This window comes from Pygocentrus nattereri, chromosome 25 (assembly GCF_015220715.1).
Source record: "Pygocentrus nattereri isolate fPygNat1 chromosome 25, fPygNat1.pri, whole genome shotgun sequence".
NCBI lineage: Eukaryota > Metazoa > Chordata > Actinopteri > Characiformes > Serrasalmidae > Pygocentrus > Pygocentrus nattereri.
In genome coordinates, this window is record NC_051235.1 from 21,415,628 (window position 1) to 21,435,306 (window position 19,679).

Consider the following 19,679-nt stretch of genomic DNA (forward strand, 5'->3'; position numbering starts at 1 on the left):
AATGTTGGTTTTCTGCCTTGCCGCTTGCTTGCAGAGATTTCTTCAGATTCTTTGAATCGTTTGATGATATTATGGACTGTAGATGATGAAATCCCTAAATTCCTTGCAATTGCACATTGAGAAACGTTGTTCTTAAACTGTTGAACTATTTGCTCATGCAGTTGTTCACAAAGTGGTGAACCTCGCCTCATCCTTGCTTATGAACGACTGAGCCTTTCAGGGATGCTCCCTTTATATCCAAATCATGACACTCACCTGTTTCCAATTAACCTGTTCACCTGTGGAATGTTCCGAACAGGTGTTTTTTGAGCATTCCTCAACTTTCCCAGTCAACTTTCCCTTTTGCTGCCTCTGTCCCAACTTCTTTGGAACGTGTTGCAGGCATCAAATTCAAAATGAATTAATATTTGCAAAAAATTAAAGTTTATCCGTTTGAACATTAAATATCTTGTTTTTGTAGTGTATTCAATTGAAAATACGTTGAAAAGGATTTGCAAATCATTGTATTCTGTTTTTATTTATGTTTTACACAACGTCCCAATTTCATTGGAATTGGGGTTGTATATATTAAATTATAAACCTACTAAGTATAAATCTCCTTCCAGGCCAGCTGTAGTTCAACTGGGGGATCTTAATTATCACTGTATGTATACAATGAAGCAGATGTTGCTTAGCTACAGTTTTGGCATCTTCCTTGCATCTTTTTTTTTCCCCTTAAGCTGTTTACCAATATTGAGGCAGTGATTGGATGCATACACATGCAAGAACATAACACCACTGCCCAAATTACATTACAGCAGCAATTTACTTTATGGAGATGAAATAGTTAGAAATGTTTGTTCCTGTTCCCTCATGGAGAGAAAATTTGGTTTTAACACAGCTGAAGTTTTGTTTCTTATAACTGGCTCTGTTTTTAGAGAGGCTTTGTTGAGTCATCATGCAAAGCATGTAAGCATTTTCATCATGTAAATATGATGTGACTATCATCCTGTACAAAGATTAATCTCTCAGGTCTATACTCTTTTGGTGTCAGGTGGAATGCTTGGATTGAGAAATTTAAAAATTCAACACAGTTGATTTCAAACAAAATAGAATATTTTCCACAGAATTTCATCTCCTGAGTGTCTGGGAGGTTCTCCTGCTATTTAAACATGTCCTACACAATAAAATCAATCAAATTTGCCTATAACCTGAAAGCACCAAGCCTTGCAGTGGGTGTCTGTCAGCTAGAGTCAATGGTAGTGCTGCAAACTTCAGCAACCATAAAAAAAAAAAAAAAAAAAAAAAAAAAAAACACTAAGAATGACTAACAATCAAATTTGCTTGCTGTTGATCTCAGTTGTCCTCAGTATGAGAAATTACCTCATGTGCTTGCAGTGCACCACCATCACTCATGTCTTTCAGCCTCAACCTGTTTAATACATCCTGAACATCACGTGCTTTTAAAAAGATTTAAATAGGACAATTGTTTCACTTTCTAGAATATGAAAACAAAAGAAGGAGGGCATGCTGGGAACAGGCAGAAGAAAACATTGTGATAAAAGACAACACATTAGTTTTCAGCTGAAAATCACTACAAGTTCTAAAAATCAGAAACACAACATTTATTTTGGATTTGCTATTGAAAATCTTGAGAAGAAAGCAGAATAAGCTGAAGACAGAACAGCATTAGACTCTGCACACTACAGCAAGAAATTCAAATGCCTTAGGAGAGCTTTGTTCCCCTCATTCAAAATCAAACCCATACAAAAGGCCCTTCAGTAGCTGGCCTTCTGGGTCCAGCACAAAGATCAGAGCAGGGTTTCTTTCACATGTAAATTGTAGAAGGGTGCACAGAGCAGGCATCTGCAACCACAAGCTGTGTCTGAATCTCAGCAAGTATCCTGTGCCAGCGTACTATTTGCATATTATCCAAGTAGACTATAGTCTTGAGAGTGGAACGACTGGTTTCTCCACATAGGGATTAAGCAAAGTCCTACAGTAAACTGAAACATGTCAGTTCATAGGAAATGCTTATTCTCAATCAAGATTTAATGCTTGTTATATAAGCAATTATTTGGTCAGTTTTCATCATATGCGATAAAGTGTAAGCAAGGAAAGGTCTCATCAACGTGAAGGCAGATACCTTGAGACCAGGGGTGGGTGAAGCAGCCTGAACAACACTCCAGTAAAAGCTGTGCTATTTCAGTTAAACAGGTTAACTCAAAGCAGCTACCAAAAACCCACAAAAACATCTCGCCCAAAAACTACAAGTACTGGGACGCCAACAGAACTAATAAATTCATTCAGCATCTGTAAGCATAAGAACTAGTCTTATCTTTCTGGGAGTAAAAACAAGAAGGGGAAGCAACAGTAGAGCTGGGCAATATGACAATATGCAATTTATCATGACAACACTAAATCACAATATATCACAGTATGCTTTTCTGAATATATCATGGATATCAACAGGATTAAAAAAACACCAACTGCATGCTTATAGAAAGACAGCATAATTAGTTCTGTTTCATTGGATTTAGGGTGGAAGTGTATAAAATGTTGAATACAATTAAAGAACTTAGAATTTTTCATAGTATTATTGTCTGTAATAACTTATCAGATGACAGAAAAAAATAAATGTCATGACACTGTTTACCGTAAAAAACTTCTCGAAGTATCGTGATATAACATTTAGCTATACTGCCCACACCTAAGCTGTGCTGTCACCCACAGAAGTGTGAAATTAACCCCCCAAAACGAGCAAAGAACTAAATATGAATGATTAAAGTGTAACTAGGCGAAAAGCAGGTTCCTTTCCTCACAAACATACTTAAGCACAACTAGTACTATTTGAACCTAAGAAAAAAAACAAAGCCCTAGACACTTCACGTCAGTACATGTAACTAAGCAAATGTAGTTCAGCAGTAGCTATAACCAACTCAGCATGAGATACAGAACTAGTCCACTCCTTTGAGTCTGAATTCTCAATGCGAAAACTCAAGGAAGAAGAATCCAGGCATCAATTTAATGAACTCAGACAAAAAGGCATAAAAGCTATTTAACTGCTTTGGACGCAAAAGCTGATGAACTGTAACTTTCCACTGATTCCCAAGTTGGCAAAGTTGATAACACCAGTGGAGGACGTCACATCGAGGCGTTTTGTGAAATGTTCAAGCTGACCGCGAACGGCAACTTAATTGTCCTGTTTAGCTACTTCAGCTGCCTCATGTTTTGACATGAACACGCCGGAGAATTCACTACATGAGAGCCTCGTGTGCCCAAAGTGTGAGGACCGTGGAAACCACGTACAAAACAGAAACCGCGGTGGTTACTGACCAGAACCCACAAATTTCTACACAGCAGCCAAGCACATCATCCCACAGCACACGACGGTCCGAGGAGTGAAACATTCACAAAGCCAACTTTAACTCACTGTTATAGTAACTTCGTGCTTTTTCAGGCGGTACTTCAGGCTCTTCATCGTGGCTCTTTGGCTGAACAAGTTCTCCCGAGCTCGTACAGCAGCCTACCCCACCAAAAGATGAAAACAACAAGTGCGTTTATGCTGCAGAAATCTACCACGAGACTTCTCACTTTTCTCCTCAAACCAGAAACTGCGATTTTCACCTGACGCGTTTAACCGTATTTTCCCAACCTGTCAGCCTGACAGAAATCTCAACCAATGGGAGCCGTAGACCTCACGCAAAAAGTGACCCCTATCCAATCAGCTCTCAGTATGGGCGGGACTTCCTCGTCGGTTAGAGTTCGCTTTGGAAGTGTGACTGGGAACAACCTGAGATTTGGTGGCGTCATCTTTACCTGAGAGTGAGCAGGACGTGTTCTCGGCCATGGCGGTTTATCCCCAGCTGGAAGCGGGAAAAAAAACTTTCTGACCAAATCTTTGCTCTTTGATCTCAGCACCCAGGTAGATTTGTATATTTTCAAATAAAAGTCATAAAGAGTTGGCATTGTTTTAGTCGAGCTCGTAGCAGATCTTATTTGAAGGGATAGACTACACTTAGTATTTTTAAAAATGCATTTATTTACTTACTTCCACGAAATGACATACATCAAGCACCATGTGACATTGCTGACCCTCATAAAAAGACCTGTACCAGACTACTAATTTAACAGGGAGGTGGTTAATATGACGTTTATCTTTATTGTGATAAACAATACACCTGTATAGCATACTGTAGATATCAGTACTTAAGGAATGCTGACTGACTGCGTGTTTTATTATGAAGAGCACATCATTAGTTCTGTTAACTCGGTTTAGTATGTTGTAGTATGTGAAACACTGAAGAGTATCAGGATATTATATTTTTGCTACATTGCCCATTCCTACTAAAAGGTGATATGTTAGAAAACTAGAAGATTTCAATTGTGTTGTATAATACTTTTGTATTTATTTGTACATAATTTCACCCCAGTATAATAATCCTGTATTACTCTTTTATGGTAATCTGTGACTAACACAGTTGTATGTTTATCCTGTGGTAAAAGGAATGATCTGAACTTACAATAAGACTTTTATAGGAATCCTGTAGAAGCACATGTAGTATAACTATACTAATTTTCTTTTCTATAAAGGTAAAACTACCTACAACCAGGCATGAGTAGACATTTGTTTGAATTCCGTGTAAATGAATCATTGTCATATGCAGGTCAAGAGATCTGTTGCCCCCTTCTGGCCTCAATGAGAACAAATGAGGGGTTAAATTGTTTCCTCCTGGGCCAGTGAGGCATAGCAGACCACTTAGCTTAGGTTCGCTTCAAACTATTCCACTTTTGGAAATAAATTTCCCAAAAAGAAGCTGGAATCTCAGCAGTGTGACCAGGCTTGTGCCACTGCCTCATTTGCATATTTTCCAAGGAGGCTATCCTCCTGGGAGCAGAACTGGTTTCTCCACATACAGATTAAATTTAGTTTAAAAGTTATGCTTTTAAGCATAATACCCCTCAGGACATGTGTAGTCCAAATGTGGGTCTAAAGGGGAATTCCACCAATTTTCAAAATTTCTGCATAATCAGATTATTGTCTGTAAATATATAAAGAAAGCCGTTCAGAATGGTTTGATGTGAAATGCATGAATGAATTATAGAGAAACTTAATCCTTCTAATATCTCCTTCACAGAAAGTCAGTACATGAAAGACATACACTGTTTGATGTGTGATACATTGTTGTATGATAGTTTTATGACATGATTTTAGCTCAAAATGTATTTTTTAATCCAGTTACAGCAGAGAGGTACAGACATGGGTTTATAAAGCAAAAGAGCATTTTTTTCATTTTTAAAAATTTAAAAATTATAAGAACAAGCCCCTAGGCCTGCAGACTGCTTCTACAAACATTAGTGAAAGAATGGGTCGCTCTAAGGAGCTCAGTGAATTGACAGCAACTCATCCACATAGTGGTCGGCCACGTAAAATTGCAGAGGGAGTCAGCGGATGCTGAGGCACATAGTGTGCAGAGGTCACCAACTTTCTGCAGAGTCAATCACTACAGACCTCCAAACTTCATGTGGCCTTCAGATTAGCTCAAGTATGAAGTGGTGTAACACGCCACCATTGAATTCTAGAGCAGTGGAGACATGTTCTCTGGAGTGATGAATCATGCTTCTCTGTCTGGAAATCTGATGGAAGAGCCTGGGTTTGGCGGTTGCCAGGAGAACGGTAATTGTCTGACTGCATTGTGCCAAGTGTAAAGTTTGGTGGAGGAGGGATTATGGTGTGGGGTTGTTTTTCAGGAGTTGGGCTCGGCCCCTTAGTTCCAGTGAAAGGAACTCTTAATGTTTCAGCAGACCAAGAGATTTTGGACATTTCATGCTCCCAAATTTGTGGGAACAGTTTGGGGATGGCCCCTTCCTGTTTCAACATGACTGCGCACCAGTGCACAAAGCAAGGTCCATAAAGACGTGGATGAGTGAGTTTGGTGTGGAAGAACTTGACTGGCCTGCAGAGTCCTGACCTCAACCTGATAGAACACCTTTGGTATGAATTAGAGTGGAGACTGCGAGCCAGGCCTTCTCGTCCTACATCAGTAAATGTGCTCCTGAAAGAATGGTCCAAAATTCCCATAAACACACTCCTAAACCTGGTGGAAAGCCTTCCCAGAAGAGTTGAAGCTGTTATAGCTGCAAAGGGTGGGCCGACATTATATTAAACCCTATGGATTAAGAATAGGATGTCACTCAAGTTCATATGCGTGTGAAGGCAGATGAGCGAATACTTTTGGCAATATAGTGTATATTTATAAATCTATACATGTAGGCACAGATGTAAAGAGAACAGTACATGACTTCAGCATGACTTTCAATGGTTTAACACAAGATTTAAAACACTGGTAGGCCTCAAGAATAGAAACGGCATGTAACAGTTAAGTACTGTGTGCATAAAAAGGCCTGTAGGGGTTATGGGTTTATGAAGAACAATGGAAAGAGGAAAGAAAGTGGAGAAATTAAAGAACCACTTGTGATCCATACTGAACATAAGTGAACAGAAGCTTTTTAATTGGGCAGCCCTTTACCTTGCAGCGACACAATGACCCGAGACATGCAGCTAAAGCAACAATGGAGTTTTGCAAGGTTAAAAAGGAGAACGTTCTTGATGTCAATTCAGATCAGTCTCCTGTCCTGAACTGCAGTGACCATGAATTTCACTTACTGAAAGAATACAAAATGGAAACAAGCAGGAACTACAAACTCTTACAGGCCAAGTAGAGCATCAACAGAGAACAAGCCCAAAAGCTTGGAGATGCATCGCAGACCCTGGGCAGCTGCCAACTGTAAAGAATTTACATCCAAGTATTAAACCAGTTTTTTTTTTAATATTGCCTTTTTTTATTATTATTTTTATCCTCTGAAATGGTGGAGAAGGTGATGGTATGAAATGTATTACTGTATGGCTCACCCAATATAAATGTAAATACCATTGATATAAGGATATCATTGTTTGCTGTTGGTAGATAGTTCCAAATCAGTAAAAATGCCACTGTCCAATTAGCAAATTAAATCAAATTTATTTGTATCGCACTTTTTACAACTGATGTTGTCACAAAGCAGCTTCACAGAATTCCAGTAAAGGCTAAGCTTTAACATGAAATGTAAAACCCCCAGGTGAGGAAGCCAGGGGTGACAGTGGCAAGGAAAAACTCCCTCAGAGCTGAGGAAGAAACATTGGGAGGAACCAAGGCTCACAAAGGGGGACCTTCCCTCCTCTGGTTAAACTACCTACAAAGTTATTATACTACTAATATTAATAGTAGTAGCTTTAGTAGTAGTAATAGTTAGGATAGTTAGGATAGTAATAGGTATTCTGCACCATATAAAAACTAAAGACTGCTTGATTTCAGAGAAGAAACATCCTTTCATTACAGTTGCCCTGTTGAATAAGTTTACTTTCATCCAAACCAGAGGTTTTATTGTTATTTCCATTAGTTTAAACATGCATATCACTTTATAAATTATACATTTATTTACAAATTAGAGTTTTTATTTATTTATATAATTATTTTCTTCAATTAATGGTGAGATCTTTCATATCTTACTACAAAGACATCTAGTTTTGTGATGTATTTAATCCATATCTACCAAGGGTTCCAAAAATGTTGGCACTCAGTCATAATTCATAAAGGCTGCTCACTTCATAGCCATAGGTAAAGAGTATACTATGACATCATCCCAATGAGTCCCTGTTCTCAGTATCTAAAATTAAATCGTAAGGTTTCTGGTAAACTACTTTATTCTTGAGTGGTTTTCATGGTTGCCATAGAAATAATGGTTGCCATGGATTTGTTTGATGTCTGGTCCTGGGCTGGTGTGATGAGCAAGAAAGAATTTGATTATCCTGTCACAAACCCTTAGGTCAACCCTGCTGGCTGTGCTCTAATTCAGCCGCACACTGGCAGTTTCAGTGTGTAATCTAGAAGGCTGATAAAAATAAAGAAGGGTTCTTCAAATGATTCAATAAACAAACCTCAAATAACGTTTCAACAAATTGTTCTTAAACTCCATGGAAAGCACTTAACTAAAAAGGTACCCAACATGATCCTGACAACCAAAGCTCCAAAGTTACTAACAAACGACAGCTATCATAATGGACCTATAACCCTCTTAATGTAGGACTCCTCTGTGACCAGCTAGTGACCTTCCCCATGCCTCATTATCAAAAGATACTAAGGTAGTCATTTACATTTACTTGTATCAGCCTTAAATGCACAGTAACAAAAAACAGTCTGTTTACTTATAAGAAATAAAGAGAGGGCTTGGAAAATTGTCTTATTAACACCTTAAACTGCAGGTTTATTATTCAGTGATGTCTTAATTACTATAAATGATTCAGTAACTATTATAAATTTAGTAGCTGCTATGAATGTAACTGAAATAAATGATTCAGTAACTGCTACAAAAAAATCAAGAAACTGCTATAAATGATTCAGTGACTACTGTAAATGATTCAGTAACTACAAATTACTATTTTTAAATTGTTAGATTAATTGCTATAAATGCTTCAGTGGCTGCTATTAATGATTTAGTAACTGCTACAAGTTGTAGCAGTTACTATATAGCAATTACTATATAGCAGTAACTGCAATAAGTGATTTGGAAACTGCTATAAATGATTCAGTAACTGCAATAAGTGATTTGGAAACTGCTATAAATGATTCAGTAACTGCAATAAATAATTTGGAAACTGCTATAAATTATTCAGGAACTGGTATAAATGTTTCAGAAACTATTATACATGATTTAGTATCTGCTATAGATGATTTAGTAACTGCAATAAATGATTTAGGATTACTACTATTACTATTACTACTACTATTAATGACTACTATGACACAAATATGTACGTACCTTATGAGTGGACTTCAGGAAAATATTAATAAATGCAAGAAAAATGTGAACCCTTTAAGTATCACCCCATTGACAGCTTTTCCGTTTATTTCAGTGTGAGTGTTCCCTTCATGACATTGTGAAAGATCATAAATATTTCCAGGTTCTATCCTCCTAAGTCTACTTTGAGGTGGTCCTAAATTTTACCACAGTGTCACAGATAAGAACAGTTACATGACAGAATCTAATGTTCATCTGAAATGTTTTGCAAATAGCTGGAGCTGCCAGTTATAAGTAAGACTTACACTTGTTCTTCAAGGGTTCTTTAGTAAAGACATTGGTTCTATATAGAACCATGAACACTCAAATAACTTTTTACATGATTGAAGGGGTTTTTGCATCATGAAAGTTTTTCCGATTGATGGAGAATCTGCTGTAGATGGTTCTATATAGAACCATTTTGAAAAGGGATTTATATAGCATCAAAAGGGGGTTCTTCTATCATTATTGTTATTGTTATTCTATTGATGTCAAGCTTAAACAATAACAGAACCATTTACAGCACATTCTCCATTAATCTGAAGAAACCTTTAATAATGCAAAGGGTTATTTGGGTGTTCATGGTTCTACCTAGAACATTATCTTTACTAAAGAACCCTTTAACAACCTTTTTTAAGTATGTAGAAAATTCAGTGGTCCTAGAGGGTTACAGCTGTTTTAAATGCTTTGAGAATCTATATATCAAGATGAAGGCCTTGATGAACTGAATTAGATGTGCTAGATTAGAGCTCGAACTACACTCTGTAGGGTGCTAGATCACCAGGATCGTAGCTGGGCCCTGTTCTATGGCATCACTGCAACATACCCATTTTTGGCACCTTTGTTTTTAAGAGTGCATCTAATGAAATATGACACTTCTTAGGTATGATAACAAAACGATCAAGTGTTGGTGAATATTAAACAAATAACTCTAGTTCTACATGAAGCAGTGCAAGGTCATAAGCCATTTTCACAAAATCAAAAGGCTGAGTATAGACTTCCATCTCAATTATTTAGCTTGAGGAGAAACTTTTTCAATTATTCACTCTCTTAGGGAAGCTTTTGAAGAACACCATCAAATTAGTATTCATCCTTGTCAGACAGGAATAAGCATGTCTTCACAGCTGGCCAAGGCATAGCTAGCACTGAGGTAAATATTTGATAGCTCTGGCCTTATAATTGATGCACAGTCACACTGCATCACATTGCAACAAATTAACTAGAAGACATCTATTTTAGGTAGTTATTAATTATGAGCTTATGCATGGTTTATCATTAAGAAAGTATGAAGACTCATCCCTGAGGTGAAATGATATATCAAACCTCTAAACTCCAAAAGTAAAGCCCACTTAGATCCATCTCATGGCATCAAAGGGCAAACTGAGGGGTCCCTGAGGAAAATGAAGGTGACGGCAGCGATTCAATTTCATGGTCAGTGCTGACGTACACTTATCTAGAGCAGACTCCTTAATGGAAGTAGGTGGACTTGAGAGAACTGGTAAGGACATAGACATCAGCTCCAAACACGCAGTTCCACTGAGTAATAGGATGAAGTCTTCAAAGGAAATCCTGCAGATAGTATTGTCTATATGTACTTATAGAAAGCAGAGATTAATGAAGAAAGTCAAAAAATATCAATGCATGTACACGAGCAAGGCCATTTTATATGAAACACGAACAAGCATTCATGCACGGTTATTAAACCGAAGGGCACATCGCTTCACATCAAAAAAAAAAAAAAAAAAAAAAACATCTGACCAAGCAGTGGACATCATGACATAATCACCAAAGTAATGTATGAGTAAAGCTGATTACTCAGACATGACATTATACAGTATTTATTAAAGCAGACACAGCTGAGTAACCTATGCATTACATTTGAATGATATGAAGAGTCTTGACAACATTGTGATAATATCAAAAGGGAAATTCCACCGATTTTTTTAAATTACTGCACAAGTCAGTTGGTGAGATGTAAACAGCCATAAAGAGTGTTTTGATGAGAAATGGTTCATTTGGGAAAGATTCAGAAGTTGATAGGCTGCAATGCCCACAACACAAACATAGATGTATTTATTCAATATCCAAAACAAACACTAAATCTACATGTGTTTCAGATTTTTGGAAGTAATGTTAATAAAAGTTATGTATTTTAAATTTTTTATGCCAAAAAAAACTTTCATTTTTCAAATTTCAAAATGATGGTAAAACTGTGTCTTAGGCTTCAGCCAACATATTTGTAAGGATTTCAACAGTTTTCTGTGAGGTCACTTTTATAGGTATTATAAACTTCAGACGTTTGGTTCCATTCACCACCACTGTGAATAATTCTGACTGGGCAAGTTTCCCTAGAATAGAGCATTTCACATCAAACCACTCTAAATGAGTTTTGTTGATATCTTAACCATGTAATGATGTGTAAATCTCAAAATATCAGTGGAACTCCTCTTTAATATGAGATTAATTATTCTTGTGATTATACTATTGTTTCCATTTCAGTGGTTCTTTATTACGTTGATGTATTACACAAGAAGATGGAAGTGTTTTTGTTCTACAGTTAACCTGCTGAACCCTACGGCCTCATCGTCATTCTTCCCTTTAACCACTTTCACAACTGGCTCTGCTACTGACATTACAGATGTCTAATAAATGTGTTGATTCTAATGATTTTTTGCAAGGGCTGCTATCCACTTGGTTTAGTGTGAAAATAACCACAGGCAAGGCTTTCTATGTGAGCTAGCCCTTAACAGCAGCTGTGTGTGACTTAGAGCCTCACCAGATGGGCTTAACTGGAGCTCTGTGCCAAAATGCACTCAAAACATGATTACGTCTTATTGTGAGAGATTTAAGCCACTGAACACTCAGCACCTCTTTCAGTGATGAACTTGCAATTAAGTCGACACCGGCGGCACTGAGGGGGCTTGACTGAAACACCTCGGGATGCTGTAATGCTGAAAGCTGAGGTCTTGCCAGAATGAAATGAGCTGCGTTTCTGCCTGGTGCTGCTAGACGCCCTCTCTGAGGACAGCTCTCGCTAAGTTCAGGCTGTGTATCTGTAGGGGGTCTCTATCAATGTCTGAAGAGATCTGAGAATGAAACAGAGCTGACAGTCTGGGAGAGGACAACACAAAGGTGGAAATCGACAGGGGAGATCAATGTGGTCATAACAAAACCTCATATCTCAAAATGGTGAATATACAGGGCCAAGGAAAATGCATTCTTAAAGGGGAATTGAACATTTCTGCATCTTTAAATGGTGTAAACAGTCACTCCAAGTAGTCTGACGTGAACTGTGCCGTTTTACAGAGATTTCAGTCAGAACTGATCACAATGGTGGTGATAGGAACCAGACATCTGAAGAATATAATGCCTCTAAAAGCTATGCAATGTCAGGAACGTCATTCTGTGATAATGTTTTTGTAAAATATATGACATTTTTTGTAAAAATGGTATAAGCATGGTCTGGCATTGTTTGATGCCCTGTATTCAAAATAAAGAGGTCACTAAAATGTAAATAAAGCACAGTTTGTAAAAGCTTGTGCAAAATAAAATAGACCAAACAACTGGAAATCTAAAAAAACAGTGGCATGGTTAATATTTGGTTTCTTGTTGGAGAGGCTCATATATTTTCTGAATGCATTAATGGTGGAGAGGTACATGCAAGGCATTGCCAGGTAAAATAGTACCCAAAGAAAAATGTTTTTTTCTTCTACTTTACCATCATCAACATTGCGTATAAAAGCTCAAAAGACACATGTTGATTCACTGGTCATTTAGGATAGCAAATAAAATGTCAATGTCATATTGCCTGGTTCCTATCACCACCTCTTCTTCTTCTTTCGGCTGCTCCCTTTAGGGGTCGCCACAGTGGATCATCTGCCTCCATCTTGCCCTATCCATTGCCTCCTTTACTTTCACACCAACCATCTCCATGTCCACCTTCACCACATCCATAAACCTTCTCTGAGGTCTACCTCTTCTCCTTCTGCCCGTCAGCTCCATCTCCAACATTCTTTGACCAATATATCCACTATTCCTCCTCAACACATGTCCAAACCATCTCAACCTGGCCTCTCTGGCTTTTTCTCCAAATTGCTCCACCTTCACTGTCCCTCTGATCTGCTCATTTCTAATCTTGTCCATCCTTGTCACTCCCAACAAAAAATCTCAGCATCTTCATCTCCGCCATCTCCAGCTCAGCCTCCTGTCTTTTAGACAGAGCCACAGTCTCCAAACCATACATCACAGCAGGAGGCACTACGGTCTTGTAAACCTTCCCTTTCAGTCTTGCTACTATCCTTCTGTCACACATCAGCCCTGACATCCGTCTCCACCCACTCCATCCTGCCTGCACCCTCTTCTTCACCTCTTTTTTGCACTGTCCATTGCTCTGGATGGTTGACCCAAGATATTTGAAGTCATCCACCTTTACGACCTCTACTCCTTGCATCTTCACCTTTCCACCTGCCTCCCTCTCATTCACACACATGTATTCCGTCTTTTCTCTACTGACCTTCCATCCTCTCCTCTCCAGTGCAAACCTCCACCTCTCCAGATTCTCTTCTACCTGCTCTCTACTCTCACCACAGATTACAATGTCATCTGCAAACATCATGGTCCATGAAGCCTCCTGCCAGACCTCATCTGTCAACCTGTCCATCACCATTGCAAACAAGAAGGGGCTCAAAGCTGATCCCTGATGTAACCCTACCTTCACCTTGAAACCATTTGTCACTCCAACTGCACACCTCACCACTGTCTCACTATCCTCATACATGTCCTTGGTTCCTATCACCACGTTGGTAAGTTTCTCTGTATAACGAACCATTTCACATCAAACCACTCTGAATGACTCTGTTTACCTCTCAATAATTGCATTATGCAGAAATTTTGCTAAATCTGTGGGATTACCCTTAAACAGAACATATGTTAATGTGACATTTCAGTTTAGGACTATTACTACTGGTCCATTTGTGAAATGTTCAGATAATGTAAAGGGCAGCAAGTTTTTAAAATGATGGAAAAAATTTAACAAAAAATTGAGTTACATGGTTTTCATATGACACAAAATGCTAGTTTTCCCTTCAGAGAAAAGGAAAAATGCACACAAAAAGAGACATATTCCTCCTCCGACCAGTCTGATGCAGACTTCAATATTTCCTTCCACGATTCAGGAGTTCAGCAAAGTTGAACAACTTCACCGCTCACACACACCTGATTCAGTCAATAACCAGGTTTAGTTTGTATGTGTGTCCAATATGTGCCTTCTCCTGTGCTGTTCTATGGTCCTGGATGACCCTCTTTGCTGCATCAATGTCTACACCATGACATTAGATGCAAGACGAATGCGCTTGCCATTCAGTGCAGCCATTTTCCCCGCTTTGAGCTGTTACTGCACAGTTTTGACAACACAAGCTTGAGTTACTGTATCTATGGTATCTTGAGTGGCTGTTAGGCCTGGTGTATCTCACACTAGACAGTGAGGTGAGGATAAATAGCATCTTTTTCGGTTGTACAGTTCAGCAGCAGTAGTAAGAGACTTCACAATAAGCCACAGACAGGAGCGATGGACAATGGTGCCTAGCGAACTGAGCTGTGCCAACCAGTAACTCTGTCATTTATATGTATCACATCTATTTCTCTGACCACTTTGCAGAATGTTCTGTTTAAATATATACTCGTATGCAAAAAAAACCCTCCATCAAATTATGTTTTGTTGCTTTTCCAAGTGAAAATAAGTTAAGACATTATCTGCAGAGAACAGAAACTCCTGTAAATGTTGATTTCTAAAATATTTTTAAATCATTTTTTTTTAAGTTTAACATAGTGGAACAAATATATTTTAAATTGGCATAATGCACAGGGCACAGGTATGCTTTTTTTTAGCATTAATTAATTGATTTATATTTGCAGAGAAGTGTGTTCTCCATAGAGAACATATTTACATTTAGAAATACAACAAAACAATGTCTTTTGATCAGGTGTGCCCACATTGTTGCACTTCAGTCTCTTTATGACTGCATGTACAAAGTAGATGTGATTAATTAATAAATAAATAAATAAATACATACATACATACATACATACATATCGAGTTGCCAATTCATTACATACATCTACCTCGTACCTACGGTCATTGACCATTTTTGCACACCATATAAATGAACTGTGTAGGTTTACCGTTACTGTCTGTATTTCATCTATTGCTGCAGTATTTATCAGCATTTACCTCATTTATCAATGGGACCACCACTGATGCGCTGGTGCAAGTGTATCAGGCACAGCTGTGTTTCTGATGTTTTACAGGCCTCAGTGTCACTGCTACGTTGAGAACTGTCAACCAAATAAACATATTCCACCAGTAATAGTCTTATGGTGAGAATCTAAAGGACTAGAGGATGACTAATTTGTTAATTATTCATGGGAAAAGAGGAGCTACATGATAGATGTGTTTAATAAAGTGTAAATGTTTAAAAACCTCAATAACGCTGTTGTGTCTGATACACTTGTACCAGTACAGCACCCAATAACCATGTCAGTGTGCTGAGAATTCCATCAATGGACACAGCAGAGGGCAGACTGCCGAATTGTGCATAGCCACAGATGGACAGTCTGTATACATGAACCGCCTTTCATTTATTTAATATCCAGTCAGGACAGCCATTAAGTTTCTAAAGCTCTAGGATTCAAAACATTATTAAAAGATTTCAAAACAACTCCTAACAACCTGGTAGACCACCAGACAACTGCCCCCTTCAGACAAACAGCACTTAAAGCTTTCATCTTTGAGAGAGAGATCAAGCTTCACTCTTGCTTCAGATCTGAAAAATTCACAGATGTTTCTCTCCATCCTTACACCGTGAGACGACTATGGGACTGGCAAAATCAAAGCGAGAAGCTGCTGGTGTTCCCAGAATAATGAACGGGCCACCCCAGAGCACAGACTTCACCATCACTGAACGTGTCTGGGATTACATTGATGATGAAAAGCAGCAAAAGCAAACTAATACTAAACTTTGGAGGAGTGTAAAAATATCCCTCAGCGCTCTTTGAAAATGTGAAAGCAGGTGTCCTGGAAGCTGTAATACAGGCAAATACAGTGGGAATCTGATATTCATTTCAGTTGTAAGACTGCTGTTATTTTCTGTTAAATATATGTCCTGTATTTCTAAAAGTGCTATATATGTACTATAACGACTGTTTTGTTAGTGAAATAAATGAAGAGCGGTCTCTGACTTTTGCACTGCCCCATACATTCCTGCCACATTGATCAGGGAAAGAATCACTGTATTGCACATTGTAGAACAGAGTGGCCTCACTTTTTTAGCACTGTCTCTCATGACTGTGACTCGGACGCTCCGCTGCTTCCTCTCATGCACTCAGTCCGGTCATGTTCAACGCGCAAAGGGACAAAGATCGGCGCGCGCGCCCTCGGCTGAACGCTCGCGCTGGCGCTCAGTCCCGCAGCCAGAGCTCCTTCAGCTTCTTCCTGAAGTCCCTGCGCGTCATGCAGTAGATGACCGGGTTGAGGCAGCTGTTGGCGTGCGCGAGGCACACGGTGAGCGGGAACACGTACGTGTGCACCACATAGTATGTCCGGTCCCAGCGCACGGCGTTGAACTTGACCAGCACACCCCACAGCGTGACGGCGTGGTTGGGCATCCAGCAGAGGAAGAAGGACAGCACCACGAGCGTCACGGACCTGGTCACCTGTGTCCTGCGCTTCGTGTTGTTCCTCATGCCGCGGCTGCGCACGAGCCTCAGCAGCAGCAGGTAGCTGATGCACACGATGGCCATGGGCACGACAAAGGCCACCAGGATCTTCTGCACGTGGTACACGGCCAGCCAGTGCTGTCCGTCCGGAAAGCGTAGAAGGCAGAGCTTCTCGCCGGCCACGTTGGTCACCGTGGAGAAAACGGACGTTGGCGTAGTGGCCACGGTGGCCAGCGCCCAGAGCAGCGCACCAACCCCGCGCGCAGAGCATGTGCTCGGCGTGGAGCGCTCGGTGAGCGCCGAGGCCACCGAGCGGTAGCGCGTGACGCTCATGGCCGTGAGGAAGAAGACGCTCGCGTACATGTTCATCACCGTGACCGAGAGCACGATCTTGCACATGGCATCGCCGAACGGCCAGCTGAAGTCCAGCGCCGTGTCCACGGCCCAGAAGGGCAGCGTCAGCACGAACTGGAAGTCCGTGAAGGCCAGGTTCAGGATGAAGAAGTTGATTTTGTTCGTCCTCCGATCCTGGCGCGCGCGCACGAAGAACAGCACCAGCAGGTTGCCGACCAGGCCCACGGCGCACACCACCGAGTAGGTGACCGAGATGAGGAAGCGGAGCGCCGGGCTGCCGTCTGCGGACACGTCGATGTCCTCCAGGCTCCTGAAGCGATCCTCGTTCCCGCTGGCTGACCTGTTCAGCGCGCCGTTCTGGCTCTGCTCCTCCGCCGCATCCACCGGCGCCGTGACCTCAGAGTTCCCCATGTCGTCAGAAGACCACTCAGCTCTCCGCGTTCGAGCGGCACCATCCGTTCCGTCCCGCGCGCTCCGCCTCAAATCACTTAATCAAGCGCGCAAAATCGACGCTCCGAACGCCCCGTTCCAGCAGCGCCGCGATTGGTGAGTTCTGTATGGGCCGGACCAATCAGTACCTCTACCTCTACCTCTGCCTCTCTCTCTCACACACACACACACCTCTGTAGGCATATCCGTCTCTCTCTCTTCTCTCTCTCTCTCTCTCTCTCTCACACACACACACACCTCTGTAGGCATATCCGTCTCTCTCTCTTCTCTCTCTCTCTCTCTCTCTCTCTCTCTCTCTCTCTCTCTCTCTCTCTCACACACACACACACACACCTCTGTAGGCATATCCGTCTCTCTCTCTTCTCTCTCTCTCTCTCTCTCTCTCTCTCTCTCTCTCACACACACACACACCTCTGTAGGCATATCCGTCTCTCTCTCTTCTCTCTCTCTCTCTCTCTCTCTCTCTCTCTCTCTCTCTCTCACACACACACACACCTCTGTAGGCATATCCGTCTCTCTCTCTTCTCTCTCTCTCTCTCACACACACACACACCTCTGTAGGCATATCCGTCTCTCTCTCTTCTCTCTCTCTCTCTCTCTCTCTCTCTCACACACACACACACCTCTGTAGGCATATCCGTCTCTCTCTCTTCTCTCTCTCTCTCTCTCTCTCTCTCTCTCTCACACACACACACACACACACCTCTGTAGGCATATCCGTCTCTCTCTCTTCTCTCTCTCTCTCTCTCTCTCTCTCTCTCACACACACACACACACCTCTGTAGGCATATCCGTCTCTCTCTCTCACACACACACACACACACACACACACCTCTGTAGGCATATCCGTCTCTCTCTCTCTCACACACACACACCTCTGTAGGCATATCCATCTCTCTTCTCTCTCTCTCTCTCTCTCTCTCTCTCTCACACACACACACACACACACACACACACACACACACACACACACACACCTGTGTAGATATATCCGTCTCTCTCTCTTCTCTCACACACACCTCTGTAGGCATATCCGTCTCTCTCTCTTCTCTCACACACACCTCTGTAGGCATATGCGTCTCTCTCTCTTCTCTCTCACACACACACACCTCTGTAGGCATATCCGTCTCTCTCTCTCTTCTCTCTCTCACACACACACACACACCTGTGTAGGCATATCCGTCTCTCTCTCTTCTCTCTCTCTCTCTCACACACACACACACACACACACAAACACACACATCTCTGTAGGCATGTCTGTCTGTCTCTCTCCTCTCTCTCTCTCTGTCTCTATGGTATGGCCGTGGTATGTTATTGGAGGTCACGCTTTAAATTCAGTGATTCTTTCAAGCAGGTTTGTATTCAGTTGCTCTGGAGCTCTGGGGGATAAAGTGTCATGGTGTTGAATGTATTCAAGACATCATCCAGCAAATTTCCTGTCAGAGGTGAAGGTTAAAAATCAGTCCTTTATCCAAAATGCTGAGAGACTGCAACTACCTGCAGCAGAGTAAGAGCTATTCTGGTGTTGAATATTTAGCATGAGGGCACAGGAGTTTACATAAATAAATAAATGAATGACATTTAAATATAAATAAATATAATGTGTATTCTGGAAAATGTGATAACTTTAAGAAGGGGTTTGCACTGCAAGTGTGTACAGCCTGGTTTTAGGCTCCTAGGTGAACAGTTTGAAGCTGTTTATCTGGATTGTGTGTTTGGCTTTGCTTGTAAAAACACCTTTTAACATGAATGAATATAGTTAAGCATAAATGGTATACAAACTTACTCATAGGTCATACCTTTTGAGTCGGTTCCAAGCTTCCCCTCGACCTCCCTCACAGTCGCATAGACTTATTAAATGCCATCTCCAGCACACCTGAGTTAAATTGATCAAGCACTGATTAGCCAAATGAGGCACTGGATGATTACTACAAATAATACTGGGCTTCCGCAAGGAGCAGTTTGCTAATGGTTAAATGGGAACACTGTCTTCCAAAAAGTCAGGACATTTTCTGTGTATTTGTTTTAACGATAGTCTTTCACTAAACAGAAAAGTGTTCCAACCCAGAATAAATTAGCTTTTTAAACATCACTTCCAAGTATAAGACTGTTGCACAATACTGTGTAGCTTTAGGACAGACACAACTAATTCAGCTCTGCAGGTAATTGCCAGGTTTAGTCAGAGTGTTAAGAGCAGGTAAATCAACTTTGCTGGAGACTGGACCACCAGGGCTGCAGTTTGCCACCCCTGAGCTCCAGCGTGAAGCACAGTTTGGTGTTTTTTTTCTGCTCAAATGCATTTTATT

General features: G+C 40.7%; 2 protein-coding genes across 2 annotated transcripts in view; both read right to left on the reverse strand.

The window, feature by feature from the left end:
- Positions 1 to 3,691, reverse strand: part of uacab (uveal autoantigen with coiled-coil domains and ankyrin repeats b) — a 76,756-nt gene extending 73,065 nt beyond the window's left edge. The window contains exon 1 of the mRNA XM_017703564.2: positions 3,413 to 3,691. Within this exon, the coding sequence (XP_017559053.1) occupies positions 3,413 to 3,460 (48 nt within the window). The 5' untranslated portion in view covers positions 3,461 to 3,691. The remainder of the gene's footprint in view (positions 1 to 3,412) is intronic.
- A 9,944-nt stretch (positions 3,692 to 13,635) lies between these two features.
- On the reverse strand, positions 13,636 to 18,499 carry LOC108430825 (relaxin-3 receptor 1). Its single transcript, XM_037534396.1, has 2 exons — positions 18,475 to 18,499; positions 13,636 to 17,544 (listed from the first exon to the last, which is right to left on the reverse strand). Exon 2 carries the CDS (start codon positions 17,332 to 17,334, stop codon positions 16,312 to 16,314), a length of 1,023 nt encoding a protein of 340 aa, XP_037390293.1. The 5' UTR covers positions 17,335 to 17,544; positions 18,475 to 18,499; the 3' UTR covers positions 13,636 to 16,311.
- Between the last annotated feature and the right edge of the window lie 1,180 nt (positions 18,500 to 19,679).

Bases quoted from the DNA above. Each gene is read 5' to 3' on its own strand.
- LOC108430825 (XM_037534396.1), bottom strand. From the start codon at position 17,334: ATGGGGAACTCTGAGGTCACGGCGCCGGTGGATGCGGCGGAGGAGCAG.